At 36.1% G+C, this 18,597-nt stretch overlaps 1 protein-coding gene across 2 annotated transcripts in view; it reads left to right on the top strand.

Moving 5' to 3' along the window:
- Window positions 1–1,699: 1,699 nt before the first annotated feature.
- Window positions 1,700–18,597, top strand: part of LOC142341792 (long-chain-fatty-acid--CoA ligase ACSBG2-like) — a 36,774-nt gene continuing 19,876 nt past the window's right edge. Inside the window, exons 1-3 of one of the 2 annotated variants that reach the window (XM_075393028.1) lie at window positions 1,700–1,900; window positions 15,237–15,352; window positions 15,555–16,706. In XM_075393028.1, the coding sequence (XP_075249143.1) occupies window positions 16,233–16,706 (474 nt within the window). In that variant the 5' untranslated portion in view covers window positions 1,700–1,900; window positions 15,237–15,352; window positions 15,555–16,232. Of the gene's footprint in view, window positions 1,901–15,236; window positions 15,361–15,554; window positions 16,707–18,597 lie in introns of both variants that reach the window. The other variant, XM_075393027.1, reaches the window with a different exon arrangement.

Raw genomic sequence — 18,597 nt, 5'->3', positions numbered from 1 at the left:
CATAAAACCAGTAAAAAGAACTAACGTGTGCTTTATGAAAAAGTGGATACATGTCATTAATGAAGCTAAGTTGCACCTTTGCCTGAAGTAGAACAAAAAGAGACAGAGTTCAAAATGTCGTTGGAAATATTCGAACAATTATTTCAAAGCCATTGAAAATCTATGTGAATTGAAAAAATTACTCAAGATGTTGGCTTTTATTCGCACAGGAAGCCACTTGCATCCAGATATGATAATCCGGAATATTTGATACGCTTAAGAAAACGACAAGTATATTCAAAAAAAGAAAAATTGTTCAAATTTTGCTAGAAAACGGTTTCGAAGCCCTTAAAACCATATGCGTTACACAGAAAGTGTAATATATGTTTGCGTTCTATTACAGCGCGAGGGAGAGGCCATAATCCTGCTGCCCTGAAATTTTAATTCGCGGTAACGAACCCATGATATCAGTAAAATAAATACATAACCGCTAAAAAAGAACTTTCAATCTCTACAAAGAAGATCAAATTTTATTTAGTGACTTTAATCTACAAGTTGACATAATTAGGAAATCAATCACAAACATCACAAGCTCATTGAGTTTTTCTTAAAACAAATATTAAAACATAGAAACCAAAACCAAAAAACGGCTAGAAAAAGCTTGAACAAAATTTGTCGAAGCTAACAATCCTCAAAATTAGTAACAGATTTTTAAACACACTTAGAAAACTTTAGTAAAAATTGAGGAAAAAGTAATTACTGGAAAATGTGAACAAGATCAACCGATATCACTCGAATATTCACAAAATTTCAAACCTCGTCAACTGCTCTGATTAAAAAAAAATTCGAAATAGGAAAACATTTTCACTTATCTACTTTACGCCGGACGGGGTTTCTAATGACATCACTCACAAATCTCGGCAACAGATATAGCGATCACCCAAAATTCACTGAACAAAATCTATTTGAACATACAGTTCCTCATTCACTTAATTGTGGCGGAAAAATAAGAAATTTCTATATTGAGGTTAGTCATCCGTTGAAAAGAAAAACATGACAAAATCTTTTGAAGTTTTATGAAAAGATAACTTGTTGAGAATTTCAAAATCAGACTTTGGTTGGATGCTCCTCCTTTGCCTTTTCTTTTTGCTCGGTTTTTTAGTAAATCGCTTGAGGAGAATTTGTTGAGGCAGAAAAGTCGAGGCCCAGACTAGAGATAAACCTCCACGAGAAACCATTTATGTGTTTTTTGTTCATGGTCAATAATTTGGTCAATAATCATGGTCAAATAAATGACGAATTTATCTGAGGTTGGAGTAAAGTTTTTAGCAAGTTTATTTTTAGTTCAATGCTCTCTGTAAACTTTTGCTTCTTAAAATTGAAACGCAAATGGTAAAATTTCACTTTCAAGGCTGCAGATGTTTTATGATTAAGACTCGAATTCGTCCATATCTTCTCAATTTTTAAGTTCCGTTTATTGCAGTTGAAATAATTCAATTGGTTTATATTTTTATTTGTGTTCATGCGTGTCCGACTAAAAGTCATTGAACTCAAAACTGAAGCGCTGGTTTAACAAATTAAACTCCAAACTATTAAAAATGTTTCAAGTAAAAGCTAACATACTGAACAAACTTAAATGGGAATAAAAGTAATTTGTATAAGTATTGAGCTGAGTTTATACTAAGCGCTATTTCCCTTAATATCAGTTCGGTTTAAATATTTTTATGTTTAGTAAATTAGCACCAAATAGTCGTGGATAAACTTATTGTATATCAGAAAATAGAAACTTATTTGAGTTCAGTTTCGTCATTTTCCTTCGTTTCTTTTCCTCGCCGTTCTTTGGTAATCAACTAGACAAAGTATTACTGTGTAAATTACGGAATAGAACCAGTTAATGAAAACAGCAAGATATCGGAGAACAGTAAGTCATTCCATTACAAATCAGTTCTTGCGTCAAAAAACAGATTTTAACTTAACTTCAAGCAGGAGCAGGAAAAACGCTTCGGTCTGTTTTGTGTATTAACCTTCACGAACTCGATCAGGATCGTTTCCCTAATTGCTCCCCAAACCCCACCCCACGTGTCATTATGTGGTAACTTAGCGTTTGGGGGTGGGGTGCAAATAATATGCACTCAATAAGCGGGGGGGGGGGGGGGTTGGGGAGGGAAGGGGGAAGTTCTAGGTCGGTCATTGTTTTAAATTTTGGGGTTCATTCTTCAGAATATTTATTCGCCAAAAACATTAGCTTGGCTAAGCACAGTCTGTCTTTGTCTAACGCGGTACTTTTGTTCCTTTTGTCAATTTATCAGCTACCTTTGACTCAATGGTGTCTTTATTGGAACGAAGTTGAGTTTAGAGTCGAATGGTTCTAAAGCAGCTAGGCATTGTCGAAGAAAAGGTTCCATCTGAATTTATTTTCTGGACTTTTTTTCAGCAATTTAAAGTGCCTTAAAAAGCAAATTGAAACAATTGTTTCTTATGCTACAGTTCTGAAAACACTGAATTTCACACATAGCCATCTCACTAATTTTTAATTTAAGAACATAGAGAATTTTTAGTCAGAAATTTTTGTCCCACCTAAAATGTTTTGGATGTCATATTGCAAATGAAACCCATAATAAAGCTGTTTTTTTGTTGAGTCCATGACACCATGAAGACCAATCAATGGTTTCAACTAACCGATCCTCTTAATGTTTGAACTTCCTGTGTCACCCACAGATTTGCATAAGTTTTGAAAGTACGTTAAAAGAGTCATTTGACGTTTACAACGCTCGATAAACACACTACATTCTTAGTAATGGATTAGAAGATTTAAAAAGTAGTAATTTTCCACAACATCTGATGGTGGTTTTGCTTCTTACTGTGTGTCGATGAAAATTCATTTTTTTCCTGAAATTTTTTTTGAGTTTTCGACCACGCAAATATTGCACAAATTGTTTTTGTTCCCAAAAAGCATTTTTTGTTACATCGGGTTAGCGTCACATGGAAAACCCCATAATGCAAATTACAAGGGACTCTTTTTGCTATTTTGGATGAAATGGTTGCACAGGGTTTAATGCCATTGAAGTTACTGTCAAAAAAATAACCAAGATACCCCTTCCTAACTTCTAATGATTGCGATGAATATACTTAAGTGACGAACGTATTTAACTCAGAATTTTTTTTAAAGAAAACTTGCTGCAGTTGACATCGAAACTTAAAGGCACAGGCTTTCAGCAGTGTTTGGGTTTCTGAGCCCATGTCAAGACCCATAAAATAACTCAGCATTCGCCCTCGTTTATTTTGCAATTAAACATGTGAATGTTGATATGATAAATTTAGACATTTTAGTATTCGTTTGGTTGGGGTTATTTATAACATTAAACAAGCACTTCTTATCAACCGGGGTCACGAAAACGAGTTCAAAACTTGATCACTGCCCTCCAGAATTTGTTCAATCGATTCTCAAATTGTTCTTGCACAGTATCTGGCAAAATAGTACTAGAAAATTGACAAATTTGAGCGCAGCTTTTGATTTTAGGCGGGGTTGGCATCGAAAGCTGAAATAACGGGCTATTGAGTTTGAACTTTGGTCGACCCCGTCTATGGTCTTTATGACAGAAATCGGATTCATTAAATCGAAGTCTGCATTGTTTTGATATTTTAGGGTTTGCTATTTTAGGTTTTGCAATTTATTTATCTTCAACTACATTGGTATATTACGTGATCAAATTGACACTGCTGTGCTTCTATTACGTCACTTTAAAAATAAAGTATAAAAAAAATAAAGTGTGCCCTATTTGAGAATATAGCATGGTGAAGACGATGTATGAGCCTCAATAGTTCCTTCGAATAATAGGATTGGACCTTTTCCCTAGCCGTCAAAGAAAAAATGAGAGAACCTAAAACTGCTCAGGCTAACACATACAGAAACATCAGGAAAATTCGCTAAAATGGGCTCGCTTTTGCGCAGGAAAAAAAATGAGACTAACACATATAAGAATATCAGCACACAAGCGCTAACAAAAATAACAATTTACAATTTTTGTCCTGTAGAAATCAAAATAAAACCTTTAGTTATTGCTATGCAAAACATAAGATCAAAAGTTTTGCATGCGGTAAAGGTACATTTCAGCTAAATTTTCTACCTATAATAAAATTTTATGGTATTTTAACTCTAAGTATGATGCAACGCGACTGGAGTCAACAATCGGCCGTCATTGAAAGTTATAAAACTTTATGTGAGGTGACTTGGAGAGCATTGTAGTGGCACTTTATTATGGGCAGCAAATGTAAAAAAAAAACTGCTGTCCAATGTATAGCAACCACCCCAACTTGGCTTGGAAGAGAGCCGTCTTCTCTGGTTGTTGCTGTTGATTTCTTTGCTTTGTCGTTATTTCATCCCCCTCTTCCCCCTTATCAAATGACTATTACTGTAACTGTAACCATCAACTACTACTGCGACGTATAAATTGCTATAGCATTAAGAACGGTAAAAAATTGAACAATCAATACAAAAGTTTTCCCATCTCAGTTTTCATAATAAGCCGACTCAACCATAAAATCGCCAGCATTGTTTTGTTTGTCAAAACATCCTCGAAAAATCAAAACACTGAAGAGAATTTCACGGCAGGCTTCTTGTAGACGTCTTCTTTCCTTTGAATCATTGGTGATGAAATTGCTCCGTCAGAGTCCTCGACTGTTTCCTCTAACTGGCAGGGTTTACAACAACGTTGCGTTGCTTTTCACGGCCTTCCAACAAACAAACAAGATCACTTTTGTATAGTTTCTTGCTTTAATCGCATTTGCATAATTGATGTTTCTTAAAACTGACAGATACTCGTCTCTGGAGCAAGCTTAGTTTGCTAAAAATATTTTGAATGGTTGACAGAGTCTAATGGTATGTATGGGAGAAAAACATATGTTGCAGTTGCTGAGAAATCTAAGCGGAACCGGATTATCATCGCCCGGTTCTCGAGCTTTACGCAGGCCTATTTGTCACTCTGTTCTAATCGATCAACAATCTTGGTAAAACTACTATTCGCTCGAGTGTAATAAAGTAATGTGACTTAAATTTGTTGATTGAAGTTAGGAACATCCTTAGTGATAAACTATAATCAATCTCGTTCTGAAGATCGTAAAGCTACAGCCAATAAATAGTATTGTTGCTAACTTCTTGTCAAGAAAGCCCAACTATATTAAAATTTGGAAGATCCTAAGACCTGGCACAACTTTGTAACAGTCTCTAATCGTTTCGAATAATATGCAATTCCGCTATCCAAATAAACGACTTAAACTCAACAATAAGGTAAATATCATCTACAACATCATCATGACTCGTTTCCGATTGGATAATCAAGTAAAACGATTTATGTCAGTTTTTACAATGTAATTATCAAGTTACTGCAATGTTCACTTTCATTGACATAAGCACGGATGTTAACTACGTAGCAATAGATGTCTTGAATATATGACAATTGACTATAAACAAATAACTAAGAATTCTAGTAAATAACAAGAAAAAGAAAATTTAGCTATAAATAGGAAACATACGAAAAAATTTTTGCACCAAACAAGAGTTAATAGCCACACTTGTGGGTCTGATGCAAGAGCGTTTGTGGGGTCCATGGGTTGCTTAGATAATACCCTAACCAAGTGCAAAGATAGTTGTTTGCTCAGGTTTTCTTTTCAGAAAAATGAGGCGTTCAACTCTGGAGTTCCTACTTGTAGAGTTTTCCAGTTTTAGTCATTTTTGAGTTCTGACAAGTTCAAATATTTTCGGTTATTTCTTGCTGTCTGATGCCTTTTGCTTATGATTTGAAGTGGCGGCAATGTCACCGGCCCTATTTTCAATCCAGGAAACACCATCATAGATTACTGGTGCCAAATTCACTACCAGTCTGTTCAATTTTTTGTGTGCCATTTCGACTGTCGCTGATCGCAAGGCGCCATCGTCGCTTTTAAAGACTTTGATGACCCGTCCTATTTTGTATTCACATAGTTTCACTGAATTGTCTAAACAAAGTCTCCTTCTTTCAGTATTTGCACAAGTTTTTTTGACGGCTTCGATTTTTGCTTCCATTGGGAAGATATTCACGAATCCATCTCTTCCAGATCATGACGGCATATGCCTGAGCCGTTTTGAAGAATTTTGGCAAGTGATGGTGGCGCCAATGGTTGGTATAAATGCTGAGCTCACGTTTTCTTGTCCTAACAGGAATGGATTATGTGTGAGGGCTGTCAAATCTTCACGATCGTCACCAATTGCTGTCAGAGTTCTTGCATTGAGAGTTTGTTCAACAAGGCTCATTGTAGTAAAGAGCACCTCGTCTCTAAAGCTTCGGTTGTCCAGAATTGCAATCATGACTTTGTTAACTGCGCTTGCAGGTCCGTTACTCTAATTGATTGACAGATTTCTGGTTTCTTGAGAATGCTCTGCTCAGTCAATCGTGCTAAAAAGTGTCCTACAACTAGTTGAAATAATGGGGTAGTTTTCGGATGGGCGCTGAAACGATTGTCGCTTTTGGATTATGTGAAGTTCTTGGGAGAGTAGATAACACAGTCTGGAGACAGTGGTCGTCTAGGGCCAGACTGTTGAACCACTGATTCTGCCGGCCCTTTCGTTCTTTCTTGATTGCGTCTTGATGCAACATTATTGATCTCATCTGCCACTGATCCAGATGCTCATGAGCTTCCTTTGGCCAGTGTACATTTTGGAAGACTTTGTTTGTCGTCGGTTTCTGCTTTCATTCTTTCGTGTTCGACTTCTCGCTCTCGCTGTCAAAGACGTAACTCTTGTTCTTGCTGTTGTATTCGCAACTATATTACTTAAATGAAATTGCCCGTCTCTCAGATATTGCTCAGCTTCTTGCTTGGCCATCAATTTTGCAAGTTTAATTCACTCAACTTCACGTTGTATCGACAACCGAAACTTGGCAACACTGATTTCTCTTCTACTGTTGTTGGTAGCTGATTTCTAAGAAAAATCCTCTACAATTTCTCCTTTTGCACTTAAATTGTCTGTCAATCGCCGTCTGGTTTCGATCATATTTGCTACTCGCTGCTGATGCCACTAGGGATGTTTGGTTTCTACAATTGTTTTCTGTGCCGGTACTGCTTGATCAAGACTCCAAGGTTACTCCTACTATCTCTGAGGTCTACAGACCCTTGGGTGAAATCTTTTGGTTTTTTTAATTGAAAGCCTTCTGCGTAAACTTTGTCTAGCTTTCCTATAAGCTCTTCCAGATTATTTCACAATGTCTGTTACTAGGAGTCAACAAAATTTCCTGCTTTTAAATTCTTTTCCAATATTGACAATTCGTAATAATTGAAAAAGCAACGTCCTCTAATTTGTGCACTCGCAATGCGTCCTTCGGATAGTCGACGATTTTTGTGCGCAAAATTTCAATATTTTGGAGAAATGGTACTTTGCCAACCACCCATTTCCGAATTTTACTCCTCTCGTCCAACAAATGCGTGTGTCATTATCAAAATTCTCAAAATAATATGGTTTTAACAGTAAATCTGCTGCTGTCTGTTGTCTTCTATATCGACCTCAGTCTCAAAAAAACATCGATATGCACTTTCGACTGTCATTGTTTTCTTTTGTGACAGGTAGCCTTCATGCTCTGTGAGGTGACTGGAGAATAAATTGAGAAGGTCAAGTTCCTCTTTTTCCAACGTCTTGAGTTGACCATTCGCTTCCCAAACAATTGTTTTTGATTATCTGCTTCTTGGACTTTTGCTGGCCACTGTGGCTTGATGTGATGTGGTTCACATAAACAATTTAAAGATTTGTTGCTATTTGTGTCAATGCTGTTATCCGGGTCGGCGGGCCAAATGTTGCGGTTGCTCATGAATCTCAGCTTTAAAATGGCCTGGTTCTTCAATGGGTTCCAACTGACTAGCAATATCGTCAAAACTAATTGTCGCTCAGTTGTGATACAGAACTGTGACTTTAGTTTGTTGATTGACGTAATTAATATCCTAAGTCATAATTTTTGTTCAATCTCGTTTTGAAGTTTGTAAGGCTTTAGCCAATTGCTAGTGTTATTGTTAAATTCTGGTCAAGAAAACTCAACTAACTTACAGTTTGGAAGATCTTAAGATCTAGCAAAATTTAGCATAAAAGACTAAAGTTGGTTCTGAGAGCAAATTATAGTTTATTCTGAGAGCCAAAAATTGATAAAAGACAAATTATAGTCTATTCTGAGAGCCTTTTCTTTGTAACACTTTCTAATGGTTTTAAATACGACACAATTTCACTATCCAAATGAACAGTTTAAAATAAAAATTAAGGTAAATATAATTTATAACATCTTCATAACTCGTGCCTGATTGATTAGTCAAGTAGATTGATTTATGCCAATATGTACAATATAATTATCAAGATACTGAATTATTAGCTTTTGTTAACATAGAGACGGATGGTTAACACTTAGCAATATATGCCTTGCATATTTGATCCGTCAACCGACACTAATTATATCATTTTAGCGCAATTTTTGACCAATCCTTCCACCACTCCTGCGAATTGATATGACCTTTCAACTTTTCAAGCAGTCAAACCTATATGCCCTATATGCAAGGTTGTACTAAAAGACATGTGAACAAACACTCCACTCCCTTTTGAGTTATGCGCCAGAATTTTACTCTAAAGCGCCATAGTTGTTTTCTCCAGCATTTACAAAATTTGTTGAAGCAACAAGTTCTTTTTGTAGCTAGTTGGCCCATCGCTGCAACCATTGCTTGTGCTCTGCTTCTTCAGTAATTTATACATTTGTCCTCTATTGAAAGTTGTTGCTTAACAATCAATCCCACATGTTCAGTCTGCTCATAAAAAAAATGTGCTCTATTTGTTACGCAAGAATTACTCGACAACGTAAGGCTTCTAATATACCAAAACTGTGAGCTCGGCATTAATTGAATTCTACCTATTCTGCCTTCAGATATGTTACTGGGTGTTTTGCATTGATTGAAGTTTGCTTATTCTGGCTCTGATTCGAATAAATGCCGTACTCTCAATGAATGGTGATAATTTTTGTTGTGCTGCATTTTGGATTTTTTCACCTTTTAGAGATTTCAACTCTTCAGTCAAATGATCTGGCCTCAAGAGCTCTATAATGATTTTATTTGCGTTCTCCTTTCCGCCAATATTGATTTTTCTTGTTGCCGTTTTTGGTTTTTAATGCTTTATCAACATATGCCATTGTAATTACTAGATAATTGAAATTGCTTAACGGTTCACACTGAGCAATTGTTTTAATCAGACAACGCCATGAGAGTTTTTCGGATTTGTCAGCAGCAAAGACTACGTTGACTTGCTCAGGCCTCTCTATGTCCTGTCTCTTTACGCAATACCAGAAAACCACACGCTCCCGTTGAGCTCCTCAACATTACAGCTGTGCGTCCAGTGCAGTACTGTAGTTGAGTCCGACCAGAATTTTTAACTGCGTTTCCTGATTTAGTGTTCTTTGACAGTCTGCTCTTTCATCTAACAGAAAAGACCATTTTTCGCCATTTCAAGAATGGAATAAAAAGGAAAGATGCCTCATCGGTGTTTTTTTTTCAATCACAGCTACTAATTCAGCTGAGAATTGTTCTGCTCGAAAAACAGGCAGGAGCCATCGCACACATTGTGCCTTCCCATGCGTCAACAAACGGAAAAATTTAATCTTTGTTATTTACTGTAATGGAATATCTTCTATCAAAACTGTTTCAGCCACAATAGGAAAATGCTCCTTCAACTTTAGGAATACTGTTATTCCACCTGGTCTATTTTGTTGCATTAATGTCCAAATTTTGTTCAGATTTTCTCAAAAGATGTCTCATGTGAACACTGAACGAAGCAGACAATCTAATCGGATATCAAATACTGAAGATATCAGAAACAACATTTTACATTCATTTACGGGGACCTCATTTTCTTTGGTGGTATTGCTGCAGACCTGAAGACTAAAGTCGGTAACAATTAATTGGAGCTCAAGTACAGATGATTCCCTTGTTTTTGACTTGCGATAAAGTTGCTTGGTTTGCTGAATTGATTCCAAGTCCTCCAATATCAATGCAATCTTTTAACTGTTGTCGCCCATCCATTTCCTTAGCTCAATTCCACGTTTTGAGTGAGGAGTTGGTATTTGATTGAAATCCTTCATTGTTTTTTCTGGTGCTTCTACTGATTTGATTAAGTGGGTCATATAGAACTTGATTTCAATTATTTTTGCTGCGATCGTAAAATTATCGTAATCATCTTTGGCGACTCGTGTCAGGGCATAATTTTGCGCATGTTGGTCAATTGTGCAGTTTTAGGCTCCATAAACGTTGGGCTGTTACTCAAATATTGTCAACGGTTCAATAATTATTGGTATCTACCAAAATGGCAAGCAATTCCTGCCCTGTTCAGGAACTCGCACCTCAGGAAAAATGGATTCGTCGGCTGACACGGATATTGGTTTTTCACGAAATCTGAAAATTATTCCAATAAAGCAATGCAGTAAGTGAGGACCGACTAGAAATTTCTCGTTTAGGAATATTTCTTTTTGTCTTCATGCAGCGTTGCAAACATGGCGTTCTTTTTTAGGCTTATACGTGATTAAAAAATAATTGTGAGCCGAAAGCCGTTCTTTCTCAAACAAGCTTTGAATTCTGATTTTCTCACTGTCTTCACAAATGCGATCTCAGCGTCTTTATCTATTGGCTCTTGATAAAAAACCTTTTCGATTTCAGTCTCTTTGAAATACTGACCATATGGAGTGGAGCTGACCCAAAGCTGAGCTTTAGCTGTTTAGTAATTTCTGGTCTAGTTTCCTCCACAACATTTGGTTTACTTGTACACTGTTTTGTACTCTCTAGAATTTTCTGTGCTTGCAGTTTAATTTTGGAGTGACTGAATATGTTAACTTGGAGTCATAGGAATTTTTGCCCAACATTGTTTGAATATTTAAAACTACTTTTGCGTCCTCTCTGATTGCAAAATAAAAAACATTGTGACTTTTCTTACTTTTTATCGGCCCACAGACTAACCATCCTAAATCGGTTAACACAAAGACCGCTTCAATTCGTGTTCCTGTTTTGTAAACCAATATCTTTTCTGGTTCATATGCATCTGGACCAATTTTGATGCAATCTTCCATCAAATGAGAAATTTTTGTCGGAGAACACTCGTTTGGTGGTACCTTCGCTTTTGTTTTCCGTAGTCATAAATTGAATTTCCAATGAGACTGAGGGTGTACCAACAATGCAAGCAAGTGCTAAATTTAATGTAATCCTTTTATTTTTTAATAAAACTTTTCTGCTTTTCTGCAGACCGTGTATTTCAGCTATGTTATACGTCCCTGCGGTCCTTCAAGCCAGCAACTTCTCTAGAATTCTTTTATCATTGAAGGATACGGGTGATCCAATATTGGGGGAGACATAAGTAACCAGTCGGTTGCCGCCATCCTCAATTGTGACAAGAACATAAGTAGAAAGCTCTTAACTCCGTTCTTTGTTATAATTGCTGCTTTAACGTTGACTGCGTGATTACCATTGTCCATTTGTGTTTTAAGTGAAGCAAAAGGGTTGTGTTTTATGGCACATCCAGTCATATTTTTACGCAATGATCCGAAACATTAGTTTTGGTTTCTTACTGTTGTAAACCATTAAACGACTTTCATGTTCTCGAATATTGGATAGTAGCAAAACTCATTTATCGAATTAACTAGTGGACAATGAAAAATATGCATTATTTTTTTCACATACAAACTCGCACTGATGTTTGTTGCCTTTTTTGCATCTTTTTGTTTCCCAACTGTCTCCCTGGAGTCCTTGAGAATCCTTTCTTTGTAAACAAGCCTTTTTGAAACTTGTCGAGGCCAGTCTGCTCAAGTCAGTCTTTGTCCTTGTCAACAGCGTGATCAGGCCAGTCTTTGTCCTTGTCATCAACATATAACCGCCATTTTTAGAGGTTACTTTTAAGCTACCATATATAGTATTCAACTTAAATGCACATCACCAATACCTTTGTACTCTTTGAGAACGTTAACAGAGTGAGGTACGATAAAAAATGAATCGGGGTTGTTGAATTGCGATGCTTCACTATTGAAGTCCTGTCAAAGGCTTTCAAGCTGCGCATCTATAATAGCATGCAATCCTTCGAGAATTTTTCAGGCTTTAGGGAAAATTCAAGAATTTCCAAAACGTGAGAATGCAGATTTTGTTTTGCATGTTAGCAGCGTCTCGAAAAGACTCCTTTTTTTAAATCGGGAATCATGTGTCTATCTACTGTTGCGACAGACCACATGCATCACTCCAATAGTTTGATGTCCAAGTTGTAAATCTCAGTTTTTTGCGCTGGATGAAGTATTGCGAGTGGTTATGAACCGTGAATAATGACTACGGTTATTTCGTTGGGAGCTTATGTAAAAGCAAGTTTTGCCCCGGAAGGGTGTTTGTGTCTCCTCTCATTTCTCAACCCCGTCTAAGGCGTTTCTCCTTTCCTTAAAGTCCGATTGAAGGGTAACATGTCACGTGCAGTGAATGAGAACGTAAAGCAGCATTTTCTTATGGTGCTCATCGCAATTGCATCTCTAGTTCTCGTTCTCTTTCACGAGGTTGATGCTGCATCTACTATTTTCTCGGCTGCGTTTCTAGCATCCTTCAACCCTTTCTTTTATTATCTGCTATTTTGGGTTGTATATCCGCATCAAATTTGACTGCATTTTTTTGGTTTTTTCGTTGACAATTTGGTTCGCTGAAGTTGTTTTCCAAACGTTATCTGTATCCTGCTTGTACTTTATGTGTACCAGTATTCACTCTGGAACGGTTTTTGTTACCATTGTTTGGTACCATGTGCACCTGAGAGATAGATATTTTGATGTTTCGGCTCTGAACGTTGTGATGGTAGATCTGCATCAATGGCCTGAACATGGTATATGGTATATGGTAACGTTGATATATGGTAACCAGTCGACTTTAATGTTGACTTCAAGTTGTTGCTGGAGTCGTTTGTTATTTTCCTGACTCTGCTGACCGCTTGCTTTGAGTTTTCCATTCAATGCTTTGAAAAATTCGGTAACGTTGTTTGAGTCCTTTTTTTAAACAGTAGCTTAAATTTTTAATGATAAATGCGAGCAGAGTAAACTTTTGCACGGCCCAGTTCGCTCTAGTGTTTCAACAAATTTCCACATATTTTTTTTTCGCGAATCAATTGGCCAATGTTTATCTTCTGTATTCGCACTGCTGTTTTGCAGTTTCAGTTTATGACTATTCCATAATCCTAATTTTTTAAATATCAAATTGGATCGGGGTTTGCTAAAGTTCACACAATACGGGATCTCTTTGTGTAGACCGAAAACAAAGATATATGTCTAAGATATACGTATGCAAAAATATTTCAACTTAAACTAAAATGTTGAAGACTGATTTTTACTTTTTGTACTCACGATTTGAAATGCCAATGTTGGGTTTTGCAACAATTGAATTTTATCTCAATTAATTCGTAGATACTGGTAACAGTGACAAATTATTTAGTGCTCGAGGACAATTTTTTTACAAGACACGGTAACACCTTACTGCTCCAGATTTTTTAAAGTCATAATAACAGATTGTGTACAGCTCAAAACAGTTTATATTTGGTGAGTTGTAGGAGGAAAGCCGTTTTCTCCAGCTGTGGATGTTGAGTTCCTGCTAATTTGCTGCGTTCTTTCCCCTTCCCATCTTACCACGTGACTATAACTGTAACTGTAAATATAACTACTACAATGAGGTCGCTATCTAGTCGCTATAAGGACAGAAAATCTACAAAGGTGAACAACTAATGCAAAAGAAATTTCCCGTCTCAGTTTTTTTGTTCAACTTCAAGACAAAACGGATCTTTTCAACAATTGCCCCCCCCTTTTGCAAAAGGGGGGGGGCTATTCTTGAATAGAATTTAAGCGAGCTATTTATTAACCAATCAGAGACGACTAATAACTTTCCACGCATGCACATACTATTAAATTGAATAGAATAAAATACACCGCGGTATAGCAATTAGCCGAACCGGAATACAAAGCGAAAAGAATTTCCGACTGGCGGGTCGGTGGGCGCGCTTCGCGCGCGTCGCGGCTTCGCCGCGATAACCGACCCGCGATTTCCAGATTACAACCCACAGTGCATGAGAGGCATGGCTATAAACAGCGGTCCGCAATTGCGCTTAAACTAATATTCGGCTATCTAAAGTGTAGGCCAAGTAATATTGTGGTAAAGTATAGCACAAAAGGGGAGGCGATTCTCTACTAGGTACCAAAGGGGGGGGCAATTGTTGAAAAGATCCGACAAAACTTACAAATTACCTATTGGAATTTTTCTGGCGAACTCTATAATTCAAATTTGTGAAAAGGGGTTGTGACAATTTAACCATGCAAGTCAATGCATAAAACTCGAAATAATATTATTTTTGCAATATAATCTATTTCTAACTATTACATATAACCAGCATGGTTGCTGAATGGCATCTAGATTGACCAATCAGCAACCATGATGGGTTTCTCACTGACATATTGCGAAAACATCTGATAGTTGTATCATTTTCCAAGTTATATTATCACATATAGTTTATTCGTACACAAAAAGTTATTACAAGCGTTTTCAGAGCTTTTGCGCTTCAGAAAATGTTGAAGTTGCATTAGTTCGGTAATTCGTCTCAAATATTTATGGAAGATATGTTTGGAAGTGAAATTCTCGTCTTCCTGGTAGGTAACTGTGCTAGGTAAATGGAAGGAGATTGTTGAAAATATCCTATCAGTTTAAGCAATGGCTCATCTGTCATCACTATTTCAAAACTTCATGAATCGCTTCACCTTGCTCTTAGCGGATAATGATTCGTACAGTAAAATGTGAAGATATTTATCATTGAACCATTTTTGTGTGCTTCTTGTGTTTTCTATGTTGTTTTCTTTATAACTGTAAAAATAGGTTTCGAATGCTCCCAAATTAACTAACTCGCTCTACTGTGATCACTCTACTGTTGAGAAACAAAAACAATTCGTCAAAGTTTATAATTTTCAAAAATCTTAATAATGAGAACATTTCTCAATTATAGTTCATTGTTCATTATATGGTTAGGAATTGAAGCTACGCCAGTGTCTCACATTGTACCGAAGTGACTTAGCTATTGTGTGACATATAAGATGGCATTTCGAATATCGAACTAATTCCTAGATGAATATGAAATGACTAAATGACAGCAGTATATCTGGTTTTGTATTTGTTATTTGGCTATTATTGATTGAACACTATCACATCTCATTGTGTTTTAGGACTACAAACGACCTTGGCTCAAACTTGAACAAGTTACAAAGTTTTCCATGTCATATTATGCTTATGCATGTTTGCATTATGAGCCATGCTATTTTATCTGCAAATAAATCCACCTGTGATAGAGTTATTGGCCGACATGATGTTTAGCCGACATAGAACAAATGAGATATTCAGCCGAGAGCTTAATTCTGATTGGTTGAAAAAATCTGTAGTGTTCGAAATATCATTAGTTCGTCCAAACATTACAATTGGCGTGCGGTCGGGTAGTCGGCTAAATTCTCATTTTTGTCGGCTAAACCACGTGTCGGCTAATTCAGCGATCACCAACTCGACCAGATCATCAAGCAAAGCCACGAAGTGCATAAGAATGATGAAGGCAAAAGTTGCAGAAATTCAGCTTCCATTCTAAGTTACTTACCCGTACAATGATCGGCTCATCTTAAAAGGGGTGAATCATAGCCAAAATTTTCTCTTTAGATTTTCCATGAAAACCAGTTTTCGCTGGGAATGGCAATAAAAATATTGATATTTTAATATGCGTTTTGCTTTTTATTGACTTTACCATTTCACTTGTTATAGTTATTGTATTTAAACCACACAATTCTGAATTCGACCATTGTCGGCAAGTTTGCGACATTAAGCAACATAAATTCTTGAATTTGAAGATTTATGTTGTCGTGTTTATATTTCTCAAATATTGAAGCGAACAGATAATTTAGAATTAAACAATTGAAAACGTAGAAGCGACCGAATATTGTCGAGCATTCAGCCATCGCTGGCCTTTACGACAAACAAATAAACAAACACGAAATTCAAAAGCTTTACCTTACACGGCTATTAAATGAGCTCATTATCATCTAGTTCCTATAGTTATATCTTATAATAACCTTTATATTAACCTGTATTTACGGAAAAAACGGGGGCTCTGCGAGTTTATATATTTCACGAATTGATCTGATAAATATCAATTTAAATCAGCTTAAAAACATCCAAATATGGCAGAAGAAACGAAGAGTTTCGCACCTTATGCGTGGGATTTGGAAACCGAAGTAAACCGATACCCGAATTTAACAGACGACATTACGACAGTTCCCAAACACTTCCGAGAATGCATTGAAAAGTTCGTAGAACTATCTCCCGAAAAACCGGCTCTGTATTTAGACGAAGAAACGACCTGGAATTACCAAGAATATCTTGAAGCAGTTGAAATGGCAGCTTTGGCTTTTATAAATTTGGGCCTGGAACCCTTGCAGGGTGTGGGAATTATTGGTTTCAATTCGCCCGAATGGATTTTCGCCTTTTTTGGAAGCATGTTTGCGGGCGGTTTCGCCGTCGGAATTTACTCCACAAACAACGCAAATGCGTGTGCTCATGTAATAAACGATGCTGGCTGTCCCATTATAGTGACTCAGGACAAAAAACAAACTGAGAAAGTCTTGTCCAAAATTCCCGAGATGCCTAATGTTAAGGTAAGAACAAATATGATTTTTTTATTTTCTCCTGGGCTGACCAAAAGTTGTAATCACAGAGCTTTCACACATCAAAACAGCAGGATTGATCCAAAAGCAGCCGCTGAATATATGTGTTATGGAATCTTGACTTATCCAAACGTCTAATTAAAAAATATTTTTAAAATTGATTATTAAGTTGAAAAGATTTTGTGTTGCTTCATTCATAAGCAAATGAGATTAATAGATGTACCATTTTTGGGTTTATGAAACATTTTTTGTTGATAATGATGATGAAAGAATAGAAAAAGAATAATTTGATAAGCATTTCTCGGCATATATTCAGGAAATGAGTATCAGTTTTTCTAAAAATTAGTAAAAATTGGAAGATTTTAACAATGGTCAAATAAACTTATTCACGTTATTGACATCGAGAACCAATATTTAAGTAATTTAGAACAGTAATTACAGTTATATGGTTAGGACAAGAAAAATGCTTAATTGAATTGATTAAAGTTTTACCTTCAAAGTAAAGGTTTTATGTACTGTATATTTGAACAAGGAATTCAAAGGATCCAATCGTTAGGCAGACGCAATCACAAACCTGCCGAGTTGTTTATTATTTGTTGTCTGTAATCTGAAATTAATCAAAAATTGATTTGAAAATTTCAAAGGGTCAAATTTTTAAATTTTTTCTTGCTGAATAGCTTTGATAAAGGTATGGTAACTTTGATCAACCATTTGTTGTTTCTGGGCACGATTTTGCTAAGAGTTTTTTTAGTATATTCTATTTTATAAGGATGTACCTGAGAACAATTTAATAGAAAAACTAGGTGATTTTTAGAACGTTATTAGGTATTTTCACCTCATTTTTGAAAGACGGTTCTAGCATTTTCACAAAAGTGTTCACAAATTTTTTAAGATGAATTTTGTAATTTAGAGGAAATTATGCGACTGACGTTTCTGTGGACGCCATAACAGGAAGAAGTTTTGTTACCATTGTTTGAATTATGAGCCCAATCCGGGCTTCATATATCGGAAACCATTTTTACTATAGATAAAAAGTCGTATATAGTCTAGCGCAGTTTCAGCAATGGTTAACGTCGTGGCAACGGTCTAATTCCCGATGTCTCAAACTTTTCTTTCTACTCCAGTAGCCCTCCCTTTTTAACTAAAATGATTTGATGTTTTGTCATTGTATTGGTTTAATAAGACTGGTCTCAGCTCATGTTTTTTGTTTTTGGTGCGATATGGAGTAGAAGTTTTAAAATCATTCGGAATTATGGTGCGAGCTTGTTTATTTAGATGCAAAAGATCGCAACATTTTTGTTCTTTGATGTTAAAGATGTCGATTTTATCGAGATGATCACATTGTTACTTATTCCAAGTTGTTTCGGACTTTTTTCCAGTGAAAAACAACAATCATTCAATCTATTATCTTGAAGTGTTTTCAGATCCTGTAATTCCTATTTAATGCTCAGTTTCATTTTCTAACCCTAAAACACTGAAGTTCGATTATTATAAACATACTCGAGAAATTTTTATCAAAGAATTTTTTATGCTTTCAATGTCAAGGTTCCCACAAAAACTCCTACTGCTGCATATTAAAAAAAACAGACAAGCATATATTTAGCAGCCAGTCTATCATATTGTTTAAAATTTACATATGAAAACTGTTTTCACGCAAGTAAAACAGTAGTTTTCTATTTCCGCTAAATTTTCCGTAGTGATTTTGGTTTCTGCATTCCAAATGTTTGAAGCGTTACCTTGTTTTTTTCTTATTTTACTGGGTTTATATCTCCTCTCGGTTTTTCACTGAAACTAGATCAACCAATCTTAATTGCCAGTTGCAAAAAAAATTGCGCATGAAAAAGTTGGTTAAATGTCATAAAGTATATGGATTTTAAATGAG

Source organism: Convolutriloba macropyga, chromosome 6, assembly GCF_964194025.1.
Source record: "Convolutriloba macropyga chromosome 6, txConMacr16.3, whole genome shotgun sequence".
Taxonomy (NCBI): Eukaryota; Metazoa; Xenacoelomorpha; order Acoela; family Convolutidae; genus Convolutriloba; species Convolutriloba macropyga.
The sequence above is the reverse complement of the archived record's forward strand: the minus strand, read 5'-3'. Positions and strand labels throughout refer to the sequence as shown.